Raw genomic sequence first — 17,924 nt, 5'->3', positions numbered from 1 at the left:
ATCAGCGTGTCCTTCATGGTGAAATCTTTATTCTTCTCTCCGCAGCCCAGCACAGGGTATCACCTCATATCTGAGGTCATCTCTCACAGGTATTTCACACTCAGGAAAATAAGCACAGCATGGCCCTCACATAGAACCCTTATAAATGATCTAGAGGGGTTATTTATCTGAGGTGGCATGCTGCTGCTGCTGCTGTTGTAACTTTAGCGCTCTGCGATTTCTTCAGAGGGTCTTTATATTTAATGCTCACAGCAGCGCACACTACAGACACTAATACTTTACTATATTTATGCATGTGTGTGTACCTGCTTTTCTCGCAGCTCCTTATAAATGAGGAACTGGAGAAAATGTCTGCAGTGTTGCTGCTGTGTTTTCGAATGCTGTGCAGAAGTGTTTGCATGTAGCTCGTGAAAGACTGAAAGCGGCGCTTGAAATGAAGCAAAAGGGCCATTTGGCCCCTCATTGCTTTGTGGAAGACAGCAGATTTTCGACAGGAACAGTTGTAAATGGTGTTATTTGGAGGCCCTCTGTTGGATTCAATCAATAGCGTGATGTCACAGAGCGTTTAGAACAGTCTGCAGCAGCTCTCAGAGGCTAATGGTAGCCGTAAGATGACAGTGACGCCTGCATTGTCTGGCTGGAGTTAGCAAATTCAGATGGACCCACCTTTGGAAGGTAAAAATATAAATCATAAATTGTTTGGGGGCTGCACATTTATTTAAAAAAAACGAAACAATGGTTGCGGTGTGACTCCAAGATGCAACCTCAGAGCTGGAGGCTAAAGATGTGACTTTTCAGATGAAGGAAAATGTAATTGTTGGGTCAAATCCCTATTTTTTGATTCCTGGCTGTTGTCTTGTCCTGAGGAATATTTGATACCTGGACACACAACATAGACGTGAGGAAGTGGGGACATGGAAAAAAAACTGAGTAGAAGTGATGGGAGAAGCCTCAGAAGGTGGATTTATCACATCAGGACTGCTTCAGAAAGGAAAACTTGTGTTTGCATTTTTATGTCATCTGGTTGTTATCGGTCTGTTTCTAACCCTTCTTAATCTGTAGTAACAGCCTCATGCAGTTTGGCTCACACCCACCCACACCCACACACACACACTTTCCCTCTAAGCCCTCTTCTACCGTAGAGGCTGGAGCTACAAGGCAGCTGGTGGGAGGGCCCCTCTCAGAAGCAGGAAGTGGCCTTGGAAAACAGGTTTCGGGTCTGTTCAGTTTCCATGACACCTGACGATACGTGAGTGCAAAGACTGCGTTCAAGGGCTTCAAACATCGCCTAAATCAAAGACAGGGTAAACAGTTCCCTCTGCCTCTGCTTCCCCTCCCGCTCGCTCCTCTTCCTGTTCTGAGGCACACAGGTGGTCTTGGGACTGGGCCTTGGAGCGTCCCAGGGACTCCACCGACAGGCTCCTGCTCGACAGGATGCTACTTAAGCTGGACTGACGGCCACATCTGGGATGGGTCTCGATTTCCACTCGGACCTCGATATTTGTTCCTTCCCTGTGGTGGTGAAAAAAGAAGAACCCCAAATTTGTATACTAACATCCAACATGATCCTAAGCTCCTAAACCAAAACAAAATGGTTTGTTTTTTTCTCGATGTAGTGAGAAATCCGGCAATAAGAAGCGGAGCAGCATTTACTTGAGCGGCAGCGGCTGCGTGTCCTCGAGCTTGCTGTCAGGCACAACAACAGTCGTGCAGCCTGACTGGTCGTCCAGCTGAGTGAGCTCATGCTCCTTTGACGCTTGGTCGAAGACCTCGTAGCTGTCCTGATCTAGGGGTGTGCTGGAGTCGATCGGGAGGCCCACCTCCTGCACACTGACCCTGACTTCATGCAGGCTGGTGTCGCCGAGGGACGGGTTGTTGTTCTGACCTGTCCAGTGGTCACTGACTACATGAGAGAATAGAAGATCTATAAGAGAAGTTAAAGCTTCATCAGATTGGGCTGCCCTTTGTAGCAAAGATACAAATGCAAAAGAACTTAATATTTGAACGCAGTTATAGTGAAACTTTTCCACTCTAATATTTCAGAATAAATAATGTAACAGCCTGTCATTCGACTTGCTGGCTTTCAGACCTATTAAAATCATAGGGATCCAAAAATGGGCCAAAGCAAGCTCCAACGCCTCCTGGTGGTCAACCGAAGTGTAGCAACAAGAAATCGAGCTCTGTTTTTCTACTCACAGTTGGCTAAATCCTCTAGTTGTATTTTATGCGTTTCAGGGGGTTCCGTTTGCGGTCGACACCAACCATTCCTGCAGAGCGACATGGGGACGACCCCGTACACATATGTCAGCATGAGAGGCACACCTACACCTGCAGGGAGAGAAGAAATAGCGAGCGAGCTTTCAATGATATGCGGCATGATATTGTAAGAGTTTCTGACAGGATTTCTGGTGACACATTATTTTACCCCACGTAAGTTGTGGTTTTAATTTTAAAGAGATTCTGGCATAATACGTACCAATACCCACATTGTACACTGGTGGGAGCCAATCCTGTTCTACAGTAGTCACTGAGCTTCTGAAACAATATTCATCATACCTTCTGATCCATATTAATGCGATTTTAGCCGCTCCAAATACTTATTCATATTCCTGAAACATGTGACGCAACCCAATATAATCATTATTAGAAATGGATTTTTTTTTGTAAAATATTGTTTCAATATTTCATAGTCACGTTGTATCGAAACGACCTGAAATGTATAGTTGCAAAATGGCAGCTAGATTTTAATTTACACTTGAGCTAACTCTACAAATCTTAATGAGCAGAACTGTGTTGTTTGATTATGAAACCAGTCACTGAGGCAGCTGAGCGCCCACCGAACAAAGAGGCATCGTTACCACGGCGGGAATGCTGGCAAACTATTGAAATAGCAACAGGGTGAAATTAGGACGAGAAAACAAAGAGTGGTCAGGGAAAAAAAACACAGTAAATTTTCATTTTTTTTAAAAAAAAGGATGAAACAACACAAAAAATGTCACTTGTGAATGTCAGAATTAAAATGGGATGTTTTTAGTGAGAGAGAAAGACAGTAAAAGATGAAAGAAAGGGGAATGACAATTAAGGACAAGGACATGCTACAAACAAGGGGGTGCCTTCAGGGGTAGAATGTGTGTGTGGGCGTGTGTGTGCACGAAGTGCGCTGTAACACTGCAGAGGGAGACTGAGAGGCTGCTCAGCCTAAGCCACAAATGCTGCTGCAGGACCTAAGTGTGCTGTAATGACATATTGTCGTGCTTTTCCTGAAATAGAATTTCAAAATAAAATGAATCCTCTACATTCACGGTGCATCTCACCACATGTGCACAGACTCTAAAAATCAAATGAAAATGTACTACGTTATCCTCATTGATACATCATCCGGGTTGTTCTGGCTCCTTACCCACAGTGACAGCGGCTATGACCGGCGACACGAACACTGACATCATCACCCCGCTGGCCACAGTCAAGTAGTGCTTACTTCCTGAGATATTGTTTTTCTTACAGCGACCATGGACCTGCAGGGAGAACAGACACTCCTAGAGACACCCCGCTAAGAGCATCACTGCGTGCAACTTGGACTTTGCTGGCTCTCTGCTACCTTCCGGCCCATGTAGATTGGTATCCCCACAATGATTACCGGGATGGCAAGGCCCGCTATGAGGGAGATGACCACCGGCGCTCCGAGCAACATGCCCACCTGCCACAGAACCTTGCGGGTTTGCGACCATGGCTTCTTGCCCCAGAAGGTACATCCTGAGGGACTGAGACGCACGACAGCCGGTTAGCTTTGCGCTGCAATAGGAAGACCTGCCGCATCATTTTAGCCCGCGATACCTGAGGTAGTGCACGTCGGTGATCTCCTGCATGCACAGCCAGCAGAACTGACAGGCACACACAGTGCAGTTCATGCGGTTGCAGCTGCCGTCGTTGGTCTTCATGATGTAGGCCCCGCAGCGGGGGCACGGTTTGATCTCCTCTGCATCTTCAGCAACAGAGTCGGCGTGTGATCATTGACCACGTGTTTGCTCAGCAGACCAGAAACTAAAAAAACTCTTCATTCTGCTACAAAAAGAGAGACACAAACCTCCACCGGGTTCTTCATTGAAGACATACAGCGCGGAGGAGTCGTTGCCGCTCGACGTGTGGCGCGCCCGCTGGCGCCGGGCCTGGTCGCACGTCTGATTGGGGTGCCACAGTTGCCGACAGTGATAGCAGAACTCTGTGTCACAGCCCTCGCGGCCACAGCTCAGCTTGGGACACTCGGCGCAGCCGTAAGCGATCACAGCGTAGCTGGGGAGCAGAGACACGGCAGAACGAAGCCTCTTCATTAATTAGTGGTGCAGCCACTGCTGTTGTTTGAGTGTGTGTGTTTGTGCGTGTGAGTGTGAGTGTGTGTCAATCACAGTGCAAACAGATACATGGGCAGCCTTCAGTGGGACTGGTTTCTGGAGTTCAACACCTGAGCCACAATAATCCCCTTCTTAGATACTGAGCAGTTACGATAACAAGGAGGAGCCGAGGTGCCTGTGGGCCTCATCACGGGACATTAGCATACATTTCAACATTAAAGGGATCATTTAGATGAAAGATAACAAGTTGAAGTAACTGTGAGGGATTTGAGACCCAGTCATTTTGCTTCAGAACAATAAAGGACTGGAGTCATTGGTTGTTATACGGCAGCGTAGGAACCCTTTTAAATAATGGAGTCATAAATAATGACTTCACATGAACGCATGGGTCCCTAAAGGAATATTAATGCGGCAGAAAATGGAATGGTAATGTAATCTCAATGGAAATATTGTAACAAATATGGAAATATGAGGGCAGTACCAGTGAAGTGGCCAGCACAGACTCCTCATACAGTTTCTGAGTATTAAATAGTCCATTCTTTCTCACTTGAAACACGGATTAAGAGGCACATCTGTAGAAAATTGGAACGAAATGTACACGAGCGAGTAAACACCTGACATAATCTGCAGCTAAGCTTAACTAAGACCTACAGGAATGTGTGGAAGTTCTGAACAACCTGGAATGGTTTGAGCCTGTCTAAATGAACCTCGACTCCTCTTTTAGTAATACCCAAGCAGAACATTGCAGGTTTGCAGTAGATAAATCGGAACCCCCCCGTTTCATTGTGCCATAATTGAATTCACAAGAGCATCGGGGAGATTGGCGTATTGATTTTTCTTGTTCCACTCGATCACACCAGCACACAAAGCACTGACAGGCAGTCCTGCGCTGAGCCCTGCATCATACATGCACACACACACACACACATGCCCTGTGTGCACATCCCACTGCCCACCCGAAGTGGGATTTAAGTCGGAACATTTACGGTGCACTCCGAGGTTGCTCCGGCTTTAACGGTGCAGAGATTCCCTCCATTCAGCCTCAGGTGGGCGCCACAGTTGGCTGTGCAGGATCATTTGAATGCAAATGCAGCAGCCTTAGAGAACATGTCAGTCTCACTGAAGCGCTCGCTGTCTGTCACATCGGCTCTCAGTACGTCATTAATGCTGAAAACAGAAAAGCTGCCATATTGAAATGCTAATTTAGGAGCCGTCATTTTTTATGGTAATAACAGTTGCTGCTGTGTAAATAGATGTTATTTCATTAATGGCACCTCACTAATTCATTCTTCTGCTATTCTTGTTGCTAGTTAGCCTGTCTTAAAAACATTGTGAAGGTGTTACAATATCATTTTTATAACAATGTATGTTTTTGCTGCATTATTGAAGCTGTGTTACTACATGCAATTAATGAAGTAAATATGATAAGAATATTATCTGAGTTTTACGGCTAAATGGAGAAAACCTGCTGCACCACAGCAAAAGGACAGAGTTAATGGCAACATATGTCAGGTTTAGTCTAGAAAGTTTTGAGGCTGACTGGAATTAGCAAGAGATCAAAAGTTTAAAAATCCTGGCCTATAAGGTCCTTAAAGGTCAAGTTGCATCATCTCTGCTGACAACAGGATCAGCTAACCTTTAGCCATCCACTTAGCTATGTTTCTATAGGCCAAAGCCTCGCCTCGCCTCCTCTCCTCTCCTCTCCTCTCCTCTCCTCTCCTCTCCTCCTCTCCTCTCCCTCTCCTCTCCTCTCCTCTCCTCTCCTCTCCTCTCCTCTCTCTCCTCTCCTCTCCTCTCCTCTCCTCTCCTCTCCTCTCCTCTCCTCTCCTCTCCTCTCCTCTCCTCTCCTCTCCTCTCCTCTCACCTGCAGTCAGGCGCTGGACACCAACGGGTGTCTGGGTCAGCCGCCAGGAAACGCCGTAGCTGGTACTCCTCAAATCGCTCCAGCAGAGCCCGGTCATCCAGGATGGCGTGGATGTCCAGTGGCGCCAGCGTCTCGGGGCACTGTGGGCACGCAATGCCCACCCTGCTCTCCGATATCTCGATGCGCAGATACTGGCGGAGGCAGTCAGAGCACGTCCGGTGGGAGCAGGAGGTGAGACGGGGGAAGTGGCACCGCGGCTGACTGAGGAGACACAGAGGGCACTCCTCCAGGTGCTCGTCCAGGAGCTGCTCCTGGCTGCAGGAGGTGAGGGACAGGACGCCGGTGGAGCCGCTGCTGACGCCACCGGCGCACTCTGCTGCGCCCTCGCCTGCGTGCGCCTCAGCAGGCGCCGGAGCGCCTCCGCCTTCTCCTTTTTCTCCAGCAGAAGCTCTGGATTCTGCAGCCCCTTCGGCTGTGAGGTTCAAGCCCTGTGGATCAATACAGAGAACTTCATTCATATATTTCCAGAAGGAAACCCTAAAAGGAGAGCTAATGTCTGTGCAGGTGACAACCTTCTTCCACTGGTGCCCTTGGTTTCTTAGCAATGTAATTTATAAAGTGCCAGTTAATTAAATAAACAATATAATGGATTTGGGCAATAACAGAGCAGCAGCGAGAGGAAGTGAGGATAATTTAATACCCCCAAAGTTAATAATCTACAGCTTCTCTGCGTCTCAATATGTGAAACACTTTTGTAGGCAACTGCGTCTCTCTAAATAACAACCTGGTTTATTGGACTTGCTAAAGCCAGATTAATTAAAGTCAGTGATGTATAAACGGTACATTTTCAGACATTAACTGAAGCTCAAACAGGGAGACAAAGTTGGGCAGTCACTCTCACCTGCTCTGGGTGTTCGCTCGGCGTGAGCGTGATGGCCACTTCCTCTTTGGGCCGGGCTTCCACGGGCCTCTCGGGCCTCGGCTCCGATTTGGGCTTCCTGCTGAAGAAGTTGAGGAAGCTCAGCGGCCCCGTTTGCTGCTTGGGCCTCTTCATGGTCAAAGACTGGTGTGGGAGCAGCAGCCGAGGATGGCCGGCCAACGACCATGAGCAGGATGCGGCAAGTGTGCGGTCTGTGAGTGTAACAGAGAGCACCTTTGTGTGTGTGTGTGTGTGTGTGTGTGTGTGTGTGTGTGTGTATGGGGGAAGACCACTGCGAGCTCTCACAGGTCTTGAAGCTGACTGGCTGCTCTGCCGTAGGTGGGAGGAAGAGCAGGAGTGATGGAGAGGTAGACGAGGAGGAGGAGGAGGTAATCCCTGCCCGAGGTAAGCATCGCTAATTTGGAGCCTTCCCGAGGTCTGCTCACGTGATTGGCTTTGTTGCTCTTCGGTCTTCTTCACCTCCTCCTCTTCCTCCTCTGGTGCAGGCCCAAGCTAGTCCTGAGCTAACCAGCTGCCCTTCATCGCTGCAGTTGCCTCCTCTTTGCCACAAACCTGGAATAGGATGGTTATTTTTTTCAGAATAAATGAATAAATTCTTAATAAGATGTTATTTCAGCTGTCAAGGCACTGAAAAGGATTATTCAGTTTCTGTTCTTTTTATTTTAATTCCAATTTTGAATATTAATCCTGTCCTGTTTTATTCCCCCTTTACTGAGGCAGGGAAACCTCCCGCTGAACTGCGATTTATAAAATGCTGACCACGTTAGCATTCTACTTGAAAGAGGTGTGGGACGGAGCACTTCGGTGGTTATTTAAGATCCCTCTAAGACTCAGACGGCGAGAACATTAATGTCACAGGCCTGAGACTCGGCTGGCGGACGGATGAGGGAGAGCTGTATTCAGCCTGATAGAAAAGACAGAGTGGGGGTGTAGAGGGTGGCATGTGTGTGTGTGTGTGTGGGGGGGGGGGGTAAGAGGTAGTGACAGACAGCAAAGACTACTGTCTCCGTTAGACTGCAGCAAGTTTTCATAATCAGGCCCAGGAGGCAACAAGAGCAGGAGGGGATTCATCCAAATGTCCTTTTCTCACAGAAACTCGTCATAGCTGAGCCCAGGACGGACGGACGGACGGACCAACCGGCAGACAGACAGACACACACACACACACACACGGCACCATTCTTGTTTATATTTGTTCCCTAAATATGTGTCTAAAAATCTTTCCTTTTTTTGCATTATTTTGCAGTTGAGTGTTTGCTGTGTTTCAGCAGCAAAGCCAAACTGCCCCTGTTGTTGCTGCCGTGTTTGATGAGGATTTAGGGGCTCGGAGTTGGACTTCTTTCAAATCCATGATGCACTCCAGCTTTGGCCCCTCATTTTAAATCGGGCTAATATGAGGCTGCTACTTGTTAGCAGGATTCTGACTTTGAATAGATTATATAAATTACAGAAAGGCAGCATAAAAGAGGTGAAGAAGAGAGAGAGAAAGCAGGAGTCGCGAGGGCTCGAGGGACAACAGAACAACAGTAATAACATGCAGGATGGACACAGATGCTGAGTACATCTTTACTTTACAGCTTAATAGTTTTCTCTCTGAATGTGTGCAAGTGTGTGTGTGTGTGCATGCACGCATGTGTGTAGAATACATTAAAATGCTCCTGAGGCTAAAGATACACGTTTGACCTCCCCTCTCCCCACGCTGACTCCTTATTCCAGAGAATGAACAATCGGCTAACACAAGAATTCACGTCCTTTAGGAGGATTATAGAAAATTAAAGCACAGACTCAGACAAAATATGTCCCGCCATGAAAAGGCCTTAATCACTTAACAGTTTATTTCTCCCCTTAGTGGAAAATTGAAGACAAACGTGAGATCTGAAGAGCCAAAGCATGTTTGCAAAGGCTTCAGCGGAGAGATAAACTGCCACAAAACGGAGTAGGGGCTAAAAAAATCAATGGATTCTGACTAGAGAGGAATAACTCATCATCCCTGCAGGAGAGAATGTGACCACTTCCATGTCAAAACCCAGATTTACCACCTGAATTAAATATGAAAAATCAGGAAAAAGGAAGATTTACAGTGCCTCCCCGTAAAATAAAATAGAGCAGCAGAAAAAACTTAAATGCTTAGTCATTTTGTAAAGGAGTCTGAACTACAACACGGCTCTGCTCCAACCCAACAAAATCCAGCCAGGGAATGAAGGAGATGCAGACGTGCAAATACCCCATGTTTGTTTTCACGTTTATTAATAATCTGCTTAGAAAAGTGAAATAAATCTAATGATGTCACTACTGTAACATGTGAGCATTAAAGGATATGGAATCCATATGCTTGGACATGTTTCCTTAACTGTATTATAAATATTTATTGACATGTTTTAATAAGCTGTTGCTCAGCGATCACTGACCAGAGGTCTGTTTAAGCAGTCGACCTGAGAGGAGGGAAACCTGATGATGCTCACTGGAAACGAGCCCACATCAGCAATGCGGGTTTCAGAGGCATGAGAGTGACCTCAGCCTGGCAACACACACATGCGCGCGCACTCACACTCACAGTGGCATCCCTCACTAAAGTCTGTTTCTGCATCATGTGCTGCCCAGCAGCCTCAGGCTGCCAGTGATGGTAACGACCAAACCAGTTTAAATCAAGATATATTTGATTTACTTACATCAGAAGATAGCCTTTATATCAGATTACAACTAAATATCAAAACTATGATGCGGGGTCTGCAGAACACCACAAATACTAAAGAACATGCTGAGAAGTATTATTAGCTCAAGATTTGATGCGTAACCTCCTAATTTATTGGAAGAGTTATTCAGTATTTCCACTGAAATCTTTCCCAGAGGTCTGTCAGGGGCATCATGATGCTGTTACAGGGAGTGGCTGTTACAGGGAGAACAGGCTACGTATTCGCATTTGCGTCCACTTCCAGGCATCCCGCACAAACCGGACAGAGGAAAAACATGAGAGATAAAGTCGCGTTGGAACGTCTGCAGATAAAACACCCCATAATTTCTATTACGTAAACGGTCTCTTACCTCCGTGCACGGCGCCTTCTCTGTGCAGCGTAGAATCAACAACTGGCTCCTCCCCTTGAGGACCAAACGGGAGCGCAGAAATCACGCACTGCAACACACACACATGCACCGCCTCTTCCTCTTTACTGCTGCATGGAAGAGATATCTGTGCGTGTGCGTGTGATGGTTTTCGTCGCAGGAGAAGCTCCACGCTGCTGAGGAGACGCAGCAGCTGGACTGATGGGCGCTCCGGGGGGGAGGCACGCTGCAGTGACAGGAGCCAATAGGATGACGCAGAATCACAGAATCTCCCCTTTGGAAACGCGCAATTCCATAAGCGTTTTTTGTCATGTTTCCATTGTCAAATATACACACAGCCCTGGAGCAATTAATGTAATTGGTATTACATTATATCGAAACACCAATCTAGATCTATCAACCATCATTTCTACTGTATGTGTATCAAATGTTGAGCACGTTTGTGGTAACGATATTTAAAGGATAAATAAAATCCCAATTGATGATTTAATTTATATTTCAATTGTGTACATTTGAAAAACATGTTTTTTTTTTAAAAACAACAAAGTTATTTTTGCACGTTTAATTTATCTTTTAGCTCCGAAAAGAAAGCGGAAATTGATTTCGGAAGCGGAAATACCAACTTGACATAACGGAAGTAAGATGTATACAATGGAATAAAAGTGACAGCCCACCAGTAACAGCACTTCCGGTAGTCATCTCTTAGACTTCAAAATAAACAACTGCGTACGTTCAATGGAGAAGCAAGCGAGGTAAAATTACCAATCGCAGTGATTTATTTATAAATATCATTCTTGAATGAAGAGACAAAATTTTAGTGCTGAATAGTATCAGGAAAGTAAAGCATAAATTTCAAAATATAAAATTGGATCAATAGACGTCATCTTTTCCTGCTTCAACGACTTTGATCGCGTACAGGTTTGTAAGTTGTTTTATTTTGAAGGACATTAGCCGGACGTAACTTTGTTGTTTGCTGTGGATGGATGAAAGGCGAATCTAAAAATCAATTAAGTTATGAAAAATACCATTAATTGCCTTTCTTTGTCGCCGCAGCTCATGAAGAAATGGCGGATCTCCAGACGCTGCACATCTGAGGGAGAATCCTCTGCGTCCGATGGCGTGTTTACAGACAATAACAGCAACCTCAATCGACAGGAATATTTTGATTTTCTAGGTAAGTTAGCTTGGTAGCTACGCCGCTAAATTAGTTGTACATTGTCGTGTTTAGTTACCGTTTAGGTTTTTTGACGTCTTGAGTATAAGGACTCGTTTTATGTAGGTATCTCTAGCGCTGATCGGCCAAATATTGCTTGAATGCCCCTTTATACAGTAACAACACGTTAGCTAGCCGTATGCTATCCGAGGGGATGGTTCCTTTTAACCTGCTCGCTGATTTACTTGACTGCTCTGTTTTGAAAGCAGTCGCGGTGCAAGGTCATTGCCTTTAGTCTGTCTGCTAAATTAGCTATTAAATTGTGAAGTAACATTGTTTTCCCGTTTATTTTTTAGTGTGTAGGTACCTGGCTGTAGCTGTATGTCGCTAACGATGAAAGACAATGCACAAATTCCGTTTCTGCATTGATGACAGGTTATTTGTAAGGGTGGGGTGTGTAATTGGATTTTAATTGTTGTAGCACCCTCTGGGAAGAGTTGTCCTTCCATCCTACATCAGGGGGTATATTAATGCACACTTTAATATGTTGTGCAGTCACTGGAACGCAAATAACTACCCTGAACATAGATTATGCAAATGATATAAACGCTTTGTTGGTGGATGTGTTTTGTAGTTATAGTCAGAAATATAATCTATTAGGAATATAATTAATCAAATGCCTAAACCTTTCAATAACTTCAACTTTACTTGCACTTGTCAAAATGGTGTTTTGTGTTGCAGGGTTTCGTGAAGGGATTTCTTTTTAATTGTTGAAACTGACTGCATGTGTCTACAGGAATCCTAAAGCGTTTCTCTCAAAACGATAACGATGAGCTGATGGTTGTTGAAGTCTTGAAGAAGACGCTGCAAAAATCAGAGAGGGGTCAACTGGAAGATGCCAAGAAAAAAACAGCAGAATCCACAGCCAGTCAAGTGTACGTACAGACGGATCTGTTCGGTGTTGGAGAGCCGGGTTGTTATTGAGCTTTGCTAGAAATTCAGTCTTCAGTTACTTTTACTTTCTTCAATTGCGTCCGTGTGTGCGTTTGGCCCGGTCCTTTATAGTGTGTGTCCTGATTCTCGACTCACATCTGGACACCAGATGTTGCTGTTTTAGCACCGCAACAATTTCGCCATCAATCATGCTGAACTGCAGAATGTCGTTTTGTTAAATTCCTAGATCCTTTCCCAGTGTTTTTCTGTTCTGCGCACTCATCTAATGAAGCTTACAAAGAGTTGCTTTATTTAATTGCCTCGTCCACATGCCTGGCAGCATTTATCGCTGTTTTTCCTTTGATCAGTAGTTCACCTGCCTAAAGACAAAACCTAAAGCATTTGTAATCAATAGTTTCAGTAGATCATATTATGGACAACACTGGTGTCCTGGCAAATACAGTCATTTATCATTGTCGCTGATCCTTTTTAATGTAAAATATTGTTGTTTTAATATTGTTTCAGTCAAATATATATATATATATATATCTCTTCTTATGATCATGAGGTATTCTTTGAATTGGAGTAGATCTCACATGGCCAGTAGGTGGTGTGTTGATGCCAGAAGGAGGCTGCTCAGCTAAATGCTTTTTAATTGGCCTGGCAGTAGATGGTGTATCATTAGCTTTTGCTGTGTGTCTGCCAGAATCTAGAGTGTTTTTCTTGAACACTCCCAGTTTTCCTGAATATTGATTAAAGATCCCCTCACTATGGCTTTTCTATTTTTGCCCTTTTCTCTGGCGACAGTGGATTCTGAAGATGGTGTAGCAGTCGAAGCTCCTCACACTCTCAACTTAGACACTGAGTTTCTACTGGGACACGACCTCGAGTTTGATCACGACGGCAAAATCCTAAACCTGGACAAGTTCTCTGGTGTGTAATCAAGGTTTTTTTGTTAATGTGCTAATATTTAGTATTTAGGAGTATTTAGGAGTTTACTTGATCTATTCTTTTATTCTCAAAGGTAAATCCATGTTACATTCATGTTATCTCGGCTCACAGTGACATGGTCCTACATTTTTACCAGGGAATACAGGCATGGCTGTGCTTTCAGCTGGTTTCCCAGTTGTGAACTGTTGCCCCTGTGTGACGAATAGAGAAATGGAGGCAGCAGCTTATATTTCTCTGCAAGTGGAGAAAAATGCTCAGATACCATTATTATATAATGGTCATAAAAATAGGTCCATTACCATCAAGGACACTATTGCAGACAGGCATTTATTTATCATCATCATCATCATCATCATCATCATCATCATCATCATCTACTACCTCTGCTCCCTTTGCCCCACTGCCATTATCATTTCTCCCCCTCATCATCATCATCATCATCATCATCATCATCATCATCTACCATCATTATCATCAACAAAAGCAGCAGCAGCAGCTTTACCATTATAGTCATCATCATCATCATCATCATCATCATCATCATCATTAGACTCTGTAATCATCCAGGAGGGGGTTTGGAGGGGCAGTATAAAAGGGCAGTCTGCTCTCTCGCCCCCTTCACATCCTGCCTTGCCGTCAGTGGAAGGAGGAGGTTTTCTGAGTAGCGGTGAAGCTGATGAGTGCTGCAAAGCCTTGATCCTTTTTAGTCTTTGAAAACGCTCGTCTGGGGAAAAGGAGAGCTTAAATATCAGGAGTGCCGTGAGTACGACTGGACCGACGCTTGGTTCTTTTTCTGCCTGTCTTTGTTCTGTGTCCGGGGCTGTAGCAGTAGAGAAGCTTTTGTTTTTACTTCACGGTTAAAACTCATCCAGGTTGATCTCTTAGATATTATACAGCGGTAGAGCTGCTCAGAACCAGCTGTTGTGGGTCATTTATCAATGTCGACATTAATTTACAACAGTTGTTTGAGGTTCTTGTTAATTATCTGACAATACTGTGTCTCGTTTATGTACCAGTTTGAATCTAGTAGTTCTAGATCGAGAATTTAATTCTGAATTCAATGAGGGAGAATGTACAGCTGTCGGTCTTGGTGGTCAAAGGTTTCTCTCTGTCTTGCTCAGAAGTAGCTGCTGAAATCGGTTTCTCCGTGTATCCTCTGGGTGATGAGGAGAACCCCGTCTACAACCAGATCAGCATGGAAAGCGAAACGTGCAGCTCACACAGCACCACTGACGACGGGAGAGAGGATGAGGGCAGGACGGCCCCGTCTGAACCGGGCTTCCCTTCCTACCTGTCCTGCAGGGGCTGCGGACAGCTCCGAGACGGACCTCTGGGACCTGGCATAGACCTCGTGGGGCCGTACTGCCTCCGGTGCTGCAAAGCCTCGAGGGAATCCAAGTCCACAGACTTCTGTCCATCGTTTGCGGGCATCAGCGGGATCCGCGCGGGCTCCCACTTGCAGCTCGAGGCCATGGCGAATGGAATCGACGACAAATCTCTGACGGCTGAGGACAAACTGGCCAAGCAGCACTCGTGTCACCTGTGCGGCTTCTCCTCGCGCTACGCCAACCACGTGAAGCGTCACATGAAGACGCACAACGGCGAGAAGCCTTATCACTGCCCCCTGTGCACTTACGCCTCAGCCCAGCTGGTGAATCTGCAGCGGCACCTGCGGATTCACACCGGCGAGAAACCGTACAAATGCGACAGCTGCACTTTTGCCTGCAGTTCCCTCGGCAACCTGAAGAGGCACCAGCGCATGCACGTGCAGACTCCTGGGATGGGTCAGGACACAGCAGGACCACCGACATTGGGGCAAATTAGCCAGAAGAGGCAAGTGAGTGGGCAGAGGTCCAACGAGGAAATGTCTGGCGTTTCGCCCAAAGGTGGGATCCATCTTCTGTCCTGTGTGTCTTCCGTTTCTGTTGTAGCTTCCAGAATCTAACTCCTGTTCTCCTCTTCAGGGGTGGTTTCAGAAGTTGCACAGGCAACTTCAAACCTGAGTTTGGAGGCCCCGAACAGCGACTACCTATCAGCCTTTGACAGCCTAAAGGGAGCGTCGCCGCCACCCATACCTGCGTCTAACCCCGCCCCCGGGCATCAGCCTGGGCCTCTGCATGAAACCGCAGGTGGAAGCAGCAACAGGGCGACCAGAGGGGCCGCGGCAGATGGCCCCACCCTCCCATCCTCGCTCTTCCCTTTCACCTGTCGGCTGTGCGGCGTTGTCCTCGAGGACGAGGACGGGACGTCCGCGCAGATCTGCGCCAAGTGCACGCTGGAAATGCTGACGAAGGACACGTCGTCGTCCCCCAACAGTCCGGGTGAGCGCAGCGACAAAGTGTACACCTGCGCCGCCTGCCCTTTCCTCACTCATTACCCCAACCACCTGGCGCGGCACATGAAAACCCACAGCGGCGAGAAACCCTACAAGTGCCCACAGTGCGACTACGCCTCGGCGCACTTCGACAACCTGAAGCGGCACCACCGAGTGCACACGGGCGAGAAGCCGTACAAGTGCCATTTGTGCGATTACGCGTGCGGCAACCTGGCCAACCTGAAGCGGCACCAGCGCGTGCACTCGGGCGCCAAGCCTTTCCAGTGCGCGGTGTGCAGCTACAGCTGCAACCAGAGCATGAACCTGAAGCGCCACATGCTGCGGCACACGGGGGAGAAGCCGTACAAGTGTCGGGAGTGCGGCTACACCACGGGCCACTGGGACAATTACAAGAGACATCAGAAGAAACACGGCCTGGCCACCGACGGGTGGGTGAAGGTTCCCATGACCGGCAACGATGAGGAGGACGAGGAGGAAAAGGGGATGGTGGGAGGAGCTCAGACGCACAGGAAAGAGGCGGAGGTGGATATGCAGTACGTGTTCCAGAGCGGGCGCTCGGAAAGTACGCTCAAACTGCTGCAAACCTGAGATTAACACAATATCTAACAGCAAATCTAAGCTACCAGCAACTTGTTCCTGTCGTTCCTTGGAGTCTTTACAATGTTCTTGCGTGTTTTTGTCTTTGAGTGTGTCGTCTGTTGTCATTGAAGGCTGCTAATTGTTCATTTGAGTCCCGCAGAAGGTGTTCTGGACGCTTTGGTCGTTTTTCTCTGAATTTGTCGGAACTTCTAAAGTTCTGAAGTCTCCCTCTGCACATTGAACCACAATACATTCACCTTAAGGCAGAAATCACCAAATACCCCTCCGTGTGTTCGCCTCGTGGGGCGGAGCTGCGCTGCGGAGCTGATTTGCAGTTGTTTTGATAAGGGATCCTTATTTTTAGCGTTTCATTTTCATCTCTTGCACCACGAAGAATGTGAATGTTGCTGATTTCTCTCTTCCCGCCATGACTTTAAGATTTCCACTACGCAGCCATAATATTATAACCCCTGAGAGGTGACGGGATGTTGGGTGGTTCTAATGTTATGGCTGAGCTCCACAGTGCAGCTCTTAGACCTCTGACCCTCTACTTCACGTCAGGCTCAGGCTCTGGTAACGGCATGCCTTCAGATGAATTTACTAATGTATGTGCTACTTGTAAATGGCTATTTGAGAGCACCTGGAAGCATTATTTATGTCGTGTCGGAAAAGCTACGATATCTTTTATTGTGTAATGTCTTTTGCCATGTTTCCAGCTCATTCAACACTAAACGACATGCACGAGCAGTGCGTTTCGCTCAGTTTCCTGGTGTAAAATAAAGCACAACTCCACACAGTGGCCGGATAAAAACTGTTGGTCGACGTGGTTCGCGGATTTAAAAACGGCAGGTTTGTGCGAGTTTGGTCGTTTCTGGCGTTGGAAGAATAAACCTGCCGTTTTAGCGGATGACTTCACCCTCTTACGTCCACTGTGAACTTGTCATGTTTTTACTTGATGATGATGCAGTGAGCATGCGAGTGTGATGGTGATTTTATTTTTCTAATGTGGATGTAACACAGCTAGTGTATACTCTAATGTATAGTTGTTGGCTTTTTTTTTTTAATGTGATGTAATTTAGCAGCTACGGGGAGAAATCACTGTTTACTGATGACTAAAATATGCAAGCGAGATTATTTTTGTTTTCCAAGGTTGCCAATGAGCTGCGAGTGCCGACTCATGATTTCACACATCCTCAAGTGTCATGTTTGTGTCTTTATGCAGTGTCTCATAAATGCCTTAACTGAGGATTTCTGAAATAAACGCTAAATTTGTTCCGGTCCGTGTTTCAAGACAGATGTGATGGTTTTGGTTTTTTTTAAAAACCCCTCAGTTTTGGCTTGAAAGGAGAAACCTCTTCTGACTCGGCTGATTTTTAAATACTCGCTGGTTGAAAAGCCTAATAGTGCACGTCAGAATTCAGGAACTAACAATGGTGTTATTGTTTGTGTTCCTATTGAGAGTATGTAGGGCATAAAATGACCTCCATAGCTAACGGTGCATTAGCTTCACTTGTAGTTTACTGACATAGTTCCATCTATCATTTATATGAAAATATAGAAAATCTAAGTTTTTGTATATAGATGAAGACAATTACATGTTAAAACATTAAAATGATCAACTTCGTAGCTCCTCAAGTGGAATTACATATTCTCTACTGTTGACAGAAGTGTTTTATTATTCTATAATAAAATCAAACCTTGTCTCGGTGGCACTCTTAGATGTTTATCGTCCAACAAGGTTCAGTCCTGAGTCCACTAAT

General features: G+C 46.1%; 2 protein-coding genes across 5 annotated transcripts; one reads left to right on the top strand and one right to left on the bottom strand.

The window, feature by feature from the left end:
• Window positions 1-7: 7 nt before the first annotated feature.
• On the bottom strand, window positions 8-10,436 carry si:ch211-278j3.3 (E3 ubiquitin-protein ligase RNF19A). 2 transcript variants are annotated; one of them, XM_057017625.1, is made up of 10 exons: window positions 10,196-10,436; window positions 7,115-7,705; window positions 6,214-6,701; window positions 4,085-4,290; window positions 3,835-3,982; window positions 3,599-3,761; window positions 3,401-3,515; window positions 2,197-2,328; window positions 1,654-1,903; window positions 8-1,512 (listed from the first exon to the last, which is right to left on the bottom strand). In XM_057017625.1, the coding sequence occupies exons 2-10, from the start codon at window positions 7,265-7,267 to the stop codon at window positions 1,278-1,280; spliced, it is 1,890 nt and encodes a 629-aa protein (XP_056873605.1). In that variant the 5' UTR covers window positions 7,268-7,705; window positions 10,196-10,436; the 3' UTR covers window positions 8-1,277. The 2 variants fall into 2 exon arrangements, with proteins under 2 accessions (XP_056873605.1, XP_056873604.1); XM_057017624.1 differs by having other exon boundaries at window positions 1,654-1,924; window positions 10,196-10,433.
• A 719-nt stretch (window positions 10,437-11,155) lies between these two features.
• znf513a (zinc finger protein 513a) lies at window positions 11,156-17,458 on the top strand. 3 transcript variants are annotated; one of them, XM_057017626.1, is made up of 5 exons: window positions 11,156-11,387; window positions 12,163-12,301; window positions 13,107-13,232; window positions 14,372-15,136; window positions 15,215-17,458. In XM_057017626.1, exons 2-5 carry the CDS (start codon window positions 12,262-12,264, stop codon window positions 16,171-16,173), a joined length of 1,890 nt encoding a protein of 629 aa, XP_056873606.1. In that variant the 5' UTR covers window positions 11,156-11,387; window positions 12,163-12,261; the 3' UTR covers window positions 16,174-17,458. The 3 variants fall into 3 exon arrangements, with proteins under 3 accessions (XP_056873606.1, XP_056873608.1, XP_056873609.1); XM_057017628.1 differs by having other exon boundaries at window positions 11,166-11,387; window positions 14,375-15,136; XM_057017629.1 differs by lacking the exons at window positions 11,156-11,387; window positions 12,163-12,301; window positions 13,107-13,232 and adding an exon at window positions 13,276-14,009.
• The last annotated feature ends 466 nt before the right edge of the window (window positions 17,459-17,924 follow it).

The sequence above is a fragment of the Takifugu flavidus genome, chromosome 19 (genome assembly GCF_003711565.1).
Source record: "Takifugu flavidus isolate HTHZ2018 chromosome 19, ASM371156v2, whole genome shotgun sequence".
Classification (NCBI taxonomy): domain Eukaryota; kingdom Metazoa; phylum Chordata; class Actinopteri; order Tetraodontiformes; family Tetraodontidae; genus Takifugu; species Takifugu flavidus.
The sequence above is the reverse complement of the archived record's forward strand: the minus strand, read 5'-3'. Positions and strand labels throughout refer to the sequence as shown.

What these genes read in the sequence shown, in the direction of transcription:
- si:ch211-278j3.3 (XM_057017624.1), bottom strand. Translation starts at nt 7,267, where the DNA reads ATGAAGAGGCCCAAGCAGCAAACGGGGCCGCTGAGCTTCCTCAACTTC. An exon ending in CGAGCGAACACCCAGAGCAG is followed by an intron (nt 6,702 to 7,114) that starts GTGAGAGTGACT and finishes ATTGATCCACAG; the next exon opens with GGCTTGAACCTCACAGCCGA. An exon ending in CATAGCCGCTGTCACTGTGG is followed by an intron (nt 2,329 to 3,400) that starts GTAAGGAGCCAG and finishes CTCTCCCTGCAG; the next exon opens with GTGTAGGTGTGCCTCTCATG.
- znf513a (XM_057017626.1), top strand. Translation starts at nt 12,262, where the DNA reads ATGCCAAGAAAAAAACAGCAGAATCCACAGCCAGTCAAGT. An exon ending in AAACCTGGACAAGTTCTCTG is followed by an intron (nt 13,233 to 14,371) that starts GTGTGTAATCAA and finishes TGTCTTGCTCAG; the next exon opens with AAGTAGCTGCTGAAATCGGT. An exon ending in GTCTGGCGTTTCGCCCAAAG is followed by an intron (nt 15,137 to 15,214) that starts GTGGGATCCATC and finishes TCTCCTCTTCAG; the next exon opens with GGGTGGTTTCAGAAGTTGCA.